General features: G+C 52.0%; 1 protein-coding gene across 1 annotated transcript; it reads left to right on the top strand.

Annotated features, from left to right (window-relative positions):
* Mb (myoglobin) lies at nucleotides 1–7,016 on the top strand. The gene is made up of 3 exons (XM_029470000.1): nucleotides 1–299; nucleotides 4,666–4,888; nucleotides 6,426–7,016. Exons 1-3 carry the CDS (start codon nucleotides 205–207, stop codon nucleotides 6,570–6,572), a joined length of 465 nt encoding a protein of 154 aa, XP_029325860.1. The 5' UTR covers nucleotides 1–204; the 3' UTR covers nucleotides 6,573–7,016.
* The last annotated feature ends 2,528 nt before the right edge of the window (nucleotides 7,017–9,544 follow it).

The following is a 9,544-nucleotide window of genomic DNA, read 5'->3' as shown; positions in this document are numbered from 1 at the left end:
TAGCTGCCCATGTGAGGGCCAGAGAAAGGCAGAGATTAGACCCCTGGAGGGTTGAGCACGGTAGCAGGAGGGGCATGTGGCACCCAGTGATCCTGGCCAGACTAGCATCTGGGAAGGTATAAAAGCCCTTCAGGACCAGGTGGCCTCAAACCTCAGCTGACAGCCAGCCCACACTCTCTCCTTTTGTCCTCTTTAGAAGCCACTATGGGGCTCAGTGATGGGGAGTGGCAGCTGGTGCTGAATGTCTGGGGGAAGGTGGAGGCCGACCTTGCTGGCCATGGACAGGAAGTCCTCATCGGGTAAGAGGAAGAGACCCTTATCTCAATACCTGTTTGCCGAGGCTCACCATATGGCGACAAGGTGGAAGCTGGCAGGGTAGACCAGTTGGCTGCAATGATGAGGTCGGATTTTACTTGCTTCTAAGTGCTGGAGACTGGAGTAGAGAAATAAAAAGGGGGAACCATCCCTCTCCGCTGACGTCAGCAACCAAAGCAAGCTTGAGCATCTAACAGCTCACCAGATGAATCTTATTATGGCAGAGAGTCAGAATAATGAGGGCAGTGATAGATCTCGTCTACTAGTGTGGACTGAAAGCTTGGGTAATGTGGTTGCCTTCAGCTGCAAAGGATTCCTAGACATGCCCAGAAAAATTGCAGATTCTGAGCCTGGGCAAGGGGGTAGGGGTGGAGGGGTGGCGAGGCTCATACACAGGGCCTCACTGCTCACCCAGAGACTGGGACTCTTCCCAGGGTTCTGGGCTTGGCTGCCTCAGAAGCATGATGGGATATGCATGATTGGTAATTCTTGGCTCTGGGGAGGAGATTGCTCTGTTGCTAGCAGCCCCTGCACTGTCTGTGAAGCTGTAGTCTGGAAATGAATTTTTTGCTATTTATGATCTAGGGTGAGTTCTCCCCCTGATCTTCACGTTCCTGTATACTCCCTTAGTCTGTTTCTAATCCTTCTGCTTGGGAGCAAGGTCATCTAAGGTCAGAGCCCTTTAGGTGGCCGAGCTGGAAGGAGGCTCACGAGCTTCTGGAACACCTGGGTCGTCTCTCAGCTTCTTCCTGCCTGTCTTTCTCCCCCCCAATCCTTAAGTGCTGGGCCTACAAGCCATCTAACTGGACTAACTCCCATCCCAAATTGGCATACATTCCTAGGCCACAGATTTCCTATGTGACCTTAGACAAGTTGTTTCTCCTCTCTGGGCCCTATTTCTGCCTTGGACTGTTTGTCATGATCTGAGGCCACCTGCCCACTCTCATGCCCTGAGATTTGGAGCCTCTACCCTCTTTTTGTTATGGACAGCAGATGCTCTTACTGAACCACCTTCCCAACCCCCGTGATGACATTTTTGTTGGGGAAAGGATTTTGGAGCTGTGAAGGTTTGGAAACGACTGGTATTGACAGCAACCTTTCACACAATGAGAACTGTCTCACAGAGTCACAAACAGCCTGTGCCAGTGATGATCCGCCCCTAAAAAAGGCTCCCAGGGGTGATCATGGAGGTGAAGGTGGAGAGGAAATGGAGGAAGTCTCACAGAGCAAGCCCTGTGTTGGATCACCTTAATGAACTTAAGTATGAACTCACGTATCACAGCTGACAGAGAGGTTTAGCAACTTGACCCAAATCACACAGCTAATACGACTGTGGATAGGATTCAAACTCAGGCCACTTGGCTGTAGCCCATGCTCTTGGTGACCCTTCTATCTACCACCCCGTGTGCTTCTAAGATGGAGTCTGATTGGTCAACTGTTTAGAAGATAAGCAGAGAGGCTTATCTTCCCTTCCCTGGCCAGACAGACTGTATATGCTTTGCCTGGTCTCCTGGCAACATGATGAAGAAAGGAACCCTGGGAAACTATCCTTGGTCTCTTCAACAGAGACTGAATCAGTTGTGCTCAGGGGAATCCAGGATACGGGCTCTGGACCTCACCCGGGACTCCATCTGTGGAACTCAGGGTTCAGGGAGCAAGTGACTATGTGGAGCCTGTAGGCCTATACCTCTCCTCCTATAATGTGAGCAATCCTAATGCTATTCTGCCCAGTGCTGCGCAAAGGTGAGGGTAGGGTAACCCTTCTAGAGGCTGGGAAATCAGTTTGGTTTACACTCAGTGACTAAGACGAAGAAAGGCCGAGTGTCTGTTCCGGCATTCCACAGGACCCTGGAGACCGACCCAGAACCAGAGTGTAGTATCTCTAAAGCCTACAGCCTTGAGTCCCTCTTCTGGCCCCATCCAGCCTGGTGACCTTGGGCTCACCTGTGGGTGTCAGGCCTCCCGTCTGTCAGCAGGAACTCAAGGGTCATTGTCGCTAGATAATAATAGTCAGGAGCACAGGGACCCTGGACAAGGTACCAGAGACAAGCTGTCAGTGACGCACACAACTCTGGATAGGCTCCTGGGGTTGATTCTGTAATATAACCAGGACTGGGGACAGGCCCAACCAATCTTCATGGCACCAGCCTGTGTGCATGGCTCTTCACCCACGTGAAGAACAGACTTGCATGTTTGTGTGTATGTGCTTCTTAGAATACACACATATGTGTGTGTGCTTCTGAGAACATGTGTTGGGGGGTGGAGGGTCTGCATACTATCATTTACAATGGGATGCCATTGTGTGACAGAGACAGAGCCCAAGTGGTCACCCAGAGGATAAGGGGGAAGCCATAGGGCCTAGTTAAACCCCTGCAGGATACTCAGGCTTTCTGTACCTCAGTTTCTCCAGCTGTCACATGGAGTCTGCTGCATGAGGCTCTTTCAGCAGGGTTCTGATCAGTGATGGTTGCCTCGGAGTGACTTGGCATCACAGAGCAAGAAGTAGCCCATGTATGAACCTGAGTCTGTGTAGTTGGAATGGGCACATGGTGGGGTGTTTGGGAGGGAGCTGTAGTCAACAGAACTGATAACTGACACACAGTGAAGTGCTTGAGAGGTGGGAAGGCTTGTCTGTGATGAGTGACCATGGACATGGAAGAGGGGCGTAGAGCAGCTGACCTGAGAGGCTGTATCGAGCACCCCACCCACTGGTGAGGTGAGACCATCCCCACTGTAGAACATTGTGGCCTTTTTTGTCCTGCCCTGTCTGGAGACTAATCTAGTCGTGTGCAGAGAGACAGGGCTCCCACACTCCCTCTGCTGGATGCACACTAGACCTCTTAGTTCCTCCTCTGAGACAGGATGCAATCACAGAACTCGCTTCAGGTGTACTGTGGGGATTCAGTAAATTACCCTGCAAACTGCTTTAAGGACATGCATGTCCTTTGTGAATACTCTATAGGTGACAGTTCATGCTCTCTCGTGGAAAACTCAGAGGCCACCTGTCCCTCAGTGTGGATCCTAATCAGGCTGGTCCTAGAGTGGGGATGGAACAGGGAAGGAACACCAGACCACCACATGAACACAGGCTCCATTGGCCCCACAAAGGGTTGGGTCAGCTCGAGAGAAGAGCTGGAGACATCAGCACATCACAAGCTCAAGGGATTGTAGAGGAAGCAGCCAGATAACTCAGCAGCCAGACCTAGCTCTTGGATTGGATGAAGCAACTTAGCGTCCTGGTCATAGGATGTCCTCCCCACGGGACTGTGGGGCAGAGGCCAGGGGGACCAAGTGCTTCCCAGACAGCTTGGTACACAAATGTATATGCTCGTAGTGATGCCATAAGGATCACGTAGAGTCTAGATAGCTATGGTTACCCTGATAAACATGTCAGAGTGGGGCACTATGGGGCATCCGGTGTAAATTCTAGTTCTGTCCAGGCTCCAGTTCTGAGCTCTGACACCACCTGCTGTGGCCTCGGCCAAGCAACTGCCTTTGATGGTGTTTTATCTGCCCACAAGTGGATCAGGGACTGGCCTCATCTGGGGAGGTTGGTGGTTCTTGTAGCCCTCATTATCTTCCCAGAACAGGACTTGGGTCCCTGGTTGGATAAAGCCAGAGCTCACGAGGTGACAGGCAGAAGCAGCTGTGGCCTTTGGTTGGTCCATTTACCATTGCCAGTGGAAAGTGGTTGGGGTTAGAGCTGAAGTTTATGCTAATGTAGAGGGGTCTCAACGACAGCCACAGATAGTCAGGAGGTCTAGAACTTCAGGTTTCAGCATCTTCAGGCAGGAAGCCATAGAGGCATCCCTGACACAGATGTCTTGAGGAATAGAGGGTACTTCTGAGTCATATAGATCCAATGGCTGCCTGCCTTCTCTGCACACTAGCTCTGAGATCCTCCTGGGGACACATCCTGAGTCTTGTTCCTGTTTATAAAGTGGGAAGAGTGTGAATGACATTGGAGGTAGGTGTGAGCCCAGCATAGAACAGGATACACAGATGCTCCACCTCAGTACACCGCACTGTCTGCTCTCCAGATAACAGAGAGAATGGGGTGAGGGTGGAGAGACATCACTGCCCTTGATCTTCTCCATAACCAAGAGAAGAAGAGGGTAATGGTGTTGATCATAATGGACGAACAGCAGGTGTCTATCCTGCAGTGTGCCAGACACCCGATGGGTTACCTCATTTAACCCATTAGATAAGGTCATGTCACTCCCATTCATTGGAGATCCTCAAGCACAGAGAGAGGTGTGGAGAACTGGCCCAGGCAGTACCACTGGGAAGAGACATAATCAGAGTCTAGTGGCCTCCACGGGTCTCACTTCATCCCTTTTTGTCCCACAGTCTGTTTAAGACTCACCCTGAGACCCTGGATAAGTTTGACAAGTTCAAGAACCTGAAGTCAGAGGAAGATATGAAGGGCTCAGAGGACCTGAAGAAGCATGGTTGCACCGTGCTCACAGCCCTGGGTACCATCCTGAAGAAGAAGGGACAACATGCTGCCGAGATCCAGCCTCTGGCCCAATCACACGCCACCAAGCACAAGATCCCGGTCAAGTACCTGGAGGTAGGCGGCCACAGCAAGTCTCCAGGGCAGAGATATAAATCCCAGCTTAGCCACTCAATACGAGTGGCCTGCTTTCTCCCCACTAAGCTTTCTCCCCAGTTCTCCTCTACAACCTACCCCAGCCCTGTTCCCTTTGAGGGTGCTGAGGAGCCACACAGCATCCAATTTAATGGCTTGCCCAAATGCTGGGCCAGCACCTTAGTATGAAATATGACTAATACACAACTTGCCTTCTCCTCAGAAGCGGGAGCTCTTGTTGGACCCGCTGGACTGGACAGATGTGGAAACTGAGGGACAGGCAGCTTGGGAAAGTCACTGAGGCAGGATTCCCACTCAGGGTGAATCAGTTCTGTCAGAGAGCGGTGGATGCTTTGTTTCTCTGATGCTCTGCTGCCCTAGCCCATGATGGTTCAGACACCAGTTGGACAGTGGCCTAAAGAGAGGCCAGCAGCCCTCAGTGGGGTCCTGTCTGTCTTCATTTTGCAACTGGAGTCACAGGGCAGAGCAGGGCAGAGCAGGGCAGGGCCAGACACATAACCAGCCTCCCTGAAGGTAGGGCTCGTTCTGCAGACCCAGGCTCCACAGACGTTTCTGTATCTGTGAATTGTGAGGCAGATTTCCCAGAGGTGTGTTTGCAAAGATGTCCTGTGCCTCTGGATGCACTTGTTCCCCTCGGTGTCCCCTTCTGCTGTGTCCCACGCTCATCTCTGCTGTGTCACTTGCATATTAGGGTCCCAGCCCAAAAGAGCAGCTGTACCCCCACTCCTGAGCTAGCAGGGGTGTATTCACAGTCCCTGGGTCTAATCTCAGCTTACTATCTACCTGCTACATGACCTCAGCCTGGTCACTTGGTGGTCTCTTCAGTAAGGTTGCCACCCCTTCATACAGCAGCCAAAGCTGTACGGGACAAAACTCTAAGTCAATGACGATAAGTAAGTGTTATGATAGTTTCATCGTGAGCCTTTGGATTCTGGGTGGTCCTGATCCCCATCTAGGCAATGGCGGTACCTGATCTCCCCTGGCCCCTCTCCCCTTGTCAGTACCTGTTCCTCAGTCCCAGGTTCAGGGATAAAATCACATGATGGGAAAAGCCTCTTCCCAGGTGTCCCGATTGACAGTCCTGGTGGGTTAAGCCAATGCTGAGCAAGGTATCATGTCTGCTGCGTGCAAGCTTTCATGGGCCAGCTGCTGGGCCTGCATCCTGAAGTAGTGTGGGCACACGAGAGGTGAGAAAGGGGCCCCAGAGGGGCTCCCTGGGTTTGAGTGACCCTCCCTGACTGTGTGACTTCATGCACACAGCTATCCCTGTCTTTGCCTCAGTTTCCCCATTTACAGAGCAGGGACGGTGGTGGTGCCTGCCTCCAGGCAGTCAGGTTTAAAGGAGTCGGTTCATGGTAATTGCATGGAATGGCACTTGGTACATCGTAAGAGTGCAAGGAAGAGTCCTGTGGTAAGGAGAAGGGCAGTGAGTCCACGCCCCCTTAGCTTATGGCTTGCTCTGTCCCCTCACCTACAACCTCTTGTCCCTTTCTTGCAGTTTATCTCAGAAATCATCATCGAAGTCCTGAAGAAGAGACATTCCGGGGACTTTGGAGCAGATGCTCAGGGCGCCATGAGCAAGGCCCTGGAGCTCTTCCGGAATGACATTGCCGCCAAGTACAAGGAGCTGGGCTTCCAGGGCTGAGCCATGGGCTCCCACTGTTCGGCCCACCAAGCTGGGACCCAGTGTTGTGTAGCAAGTAGTGTGTGCAGTGCTCTAGGTTAGCAGAGAACAGAAGAGGGGAGCATAGTGTGGCATCCACCCACACCCTTGGGGACAGGGCTCTGAGCAGTGTTACCCTGGAGCCCAGAGGTGCAAAGTGGCCTCTGCTTCGTCAGCTCTGCCAGGTCATGCTCAGGTCTCCTAAGTCCCAATCCATTTTCTTCTGGTTTTGGGAAAATCTCTTTTCCACTGTCACATTTGACCCCAAATCCAAGTCACTGACTAGCAGACCCTGACCTTTGGGCGAGATGGATGGTTGCTTAGAGGGAGTGGAGGGTGAAAACGGGGCAGTGAGCATCAAGTCTCCCACTGCTCAGCTTCCCGTTGACCCACCTTGTCTCAATAAAATATCCTGTGAGTCCTCAATTCTTGTCTCCGTCCGGTATATTTTTATCCCTTCCGGTAAGGGAAACACCCACAAACGTCACTGGAAGAAATGGGAAGGTGCATTCTGGGATGGCAGGCAGACAGAAGATGTGAGGCAGCCCCCTTTCTACAATCACCTCTCAATGACAAGCACACACTGGGCTAGGCTCAGGGACAGGGAAGAAAGGGCCCCCCACCTGGGCTCTGATCAAGATGGCGGGCCTGCAGACAGAGTCAGCTGACCTTGGCAGTCTGGGGATCAGTGCCAGGTGCCCAGGGCAGGAGACAGGGAGGAGATGTCTCGCTGTGGATCCAACAGCTGAGGCAATGTGAGAAGGTCACCCAGCCAGAATGTAGCAAAGCTGAGAGCCAAACAGTGGCCTACAAGACAACTGGGTCTCTGACCCCAGGACAGAGCCTGTGGCCAACAGTAGCAGCTGCTGACCTTCCGGCCAGGGAGAGGACAGACAACAGGGAGATACTATCCAAACACAGTAGGACAGGGGAAGAAACCCACGTATCCAAGGGCAGACTGCAGATAGTGTGTGAGCCTCACCAAGGACCCGGAGCAGGCCTGTTACTGAGGCTAACACAGTCAGAGCAAAACTCAGCCACCAGTCCTCAGAAGGCCAACTGGACAGGTAATACTGAGAAGCAGAGAAAGGGGTTTATTCAGTGTGGCCACACCTGAAAGAGGACAGAGAGGCTCAGTGCTCCCCACCCCCAGCCCAGCTTCAGGGTCCTAACATGAGGTGAAGTTAAAATGCAGAGCTGGCCAGAGGCATTCATAGCTGAGCAGAACCAGCTGAGACGTAGTCTCCCCTCTCCTCCGTTCCATAAGGGGCCTGACAAATGTCCAAACTATGTGAAATCTCTTCCTGGTTGACAAGTGTCTCCTCTGGCTGGACCAAATTTCAACTCGTTCCTTCCTGACATGAGATCACAATCTGGAGGAGTCCGTTGCCTTTGTCTTATAGCCAAAGGGAGGGATGACTTTTCAAGCACGGTGACCTGAGTTTGACCCACGGGAAGACAGAAGAAGACATCGGCTTCATGAAATTGTCCTCTGACTTCCACCGTGGATGCACGCGTGGGTGTGTGTGTGTCCACATATAAAATCATGCCACACATGCACACACAATACACAATACTAATAATGATTGATGATGATAATGGTGGTGGTGGTGGTGATGCCTTCATTCGTAGGTGGGGTTCTGCCCTTACCTTATAGAAATGTCATTGACTGTCAGACAATGGGCTCTTCCTGACATGTGGTCTTCCTAGGGGCTGGCGGAGCTGGCTCTTCTCCAGCTGTTAGGCGTTCATCAAGATTCCTGTCAGCAACACTCCTGGCTCCAGCTGCAGAGGAGGGCTAGGCATTTGTCGTCTGCCCTGCATTCATCGAGCAAATCTCGACAAACCTTGGAGGTAAAAATAGAAGTGAGCTTAGAGCTCTGCAGTGCACACGTGGGCCAGCTGCCTCTTTTGTCACGGCTGAGTGTCTGGGCTGAGTCCTCATGTCAGGAACAGGCGGATACTCGACTTCAGTTTATTTAAGGTTTCTCTCTAGCCCCAGGCGAGCGCTGGCAAATTCCACACTCAGAGTCGTAGTGTGTGAGTGTGGAGGTGGCAGACTGATTGCAGCCATCTGCTCCTGGTAGTGTCCTCCAGACCACTGTATATCCCCAGCTCCTCATGAAGGCCCCTCCTGGGGTTGAAGCATAGATTCCCTTCACACTGAGACCCCACAGACCCACCCGAGTCCTGCTGTCTCCTGCAGGTCCCAGCCAGGACGATGAAGGTTTGCTTGGTAGGGCTATGCACGGTGTGCACTCCACACGGCGCCTGATCAAGGTACCTTCTAAGGTTTGGGTCTCTGCTCCACGAACCCAGCTGGGGCTGCAGAGTGTACTCTCCCAGTCCACACAGGGCGCTCTGGGATCTGGAGGTGACCGTGAGTACAAACCCTTTTCTCTGAGACCCAATAACCTCTATGGTCTCTGTTCTGATCCACTCTGCTGTCAGAGAATTTCAGAGAGGTTTCCCGATCCGAGTGTCAGGGGCCCTGTGAATTACTCCAGCCTTTGACCCACCTGCAATCTTCCTGCCTCTAGTGGGACCTAAGCGCCTGCCCATCTGCACACCCAGTCAAAGATGCGGGTTATTTCTTGCTTGTTTTGAGCAGCTGTGGCTCTTCCTTGAGGCTTGGGCATAGAAATCTTCTAGTCTGAAAAGGTGTGGGCCAAAGAAAGGAAGGCAGTTCCTGAGGGAAACACCTACTAGTGTCCAAAACACACCATCCTGCAGGGGCAAGTTAGTCCTCTTTCAGCATCCTGAGTACTGGGATTAAGTGTGTCTGCTACCACATCCAGCTGTTTTTTGTTTTGTTGTTGTTGGCTTTTTTGTTGTTGTTGGCTTTTTTGTTGTTGTTGGCTTTTTTGTTGTTGTTTTTTGGTTTTTGGTTTTTTGGGTTTTTGGTTTTGGTTTTTCGAGACAGAGTTTCTCTGTGTAGCCCTGGCTGTCCTGGA

This window comes from Mus caroli, chromosome 15 (assembly GCF_900094665.2).
Source record: "Mus caroli chromosome 15, CAROLI_EIJ_v1.1, whole genome shotgun sequence".
Taxonomy (NCBI): Eukaryota; Metazoa; Chordata; class Mammalia; order Rodentia; family Muridae; genus Mus; species Mus caroli.
This window is presented reverse-complemented; position numbering and strand designations above follow the sequence as displayed.

Excerpts from the sequence above, each read along its gene's own strand:
- Mb (XM_029470000.1), top strand. The coding sequence starts at position 205 with ATGGGGCTCAGTGATGGGGAGTGGCAGCTGGTGCTGAATGTCTGGGGG. Across the intron at positions 300-4,665 it reads GGACAGGAAGTCCTCATCGG|TCTGTTTAAGACTCACCCTG; the intron begins GTAAGAGGAAGA and ends TTTGTCCCACAG. Across the intron at positions 4,889-6,425 it reads TCCCGGTCAAGTACCTGGAG|TTTATCTCAGAAATCATCAT; the intron begins GTAGGCGGCCAC and ends CCTTTCTTGCAG.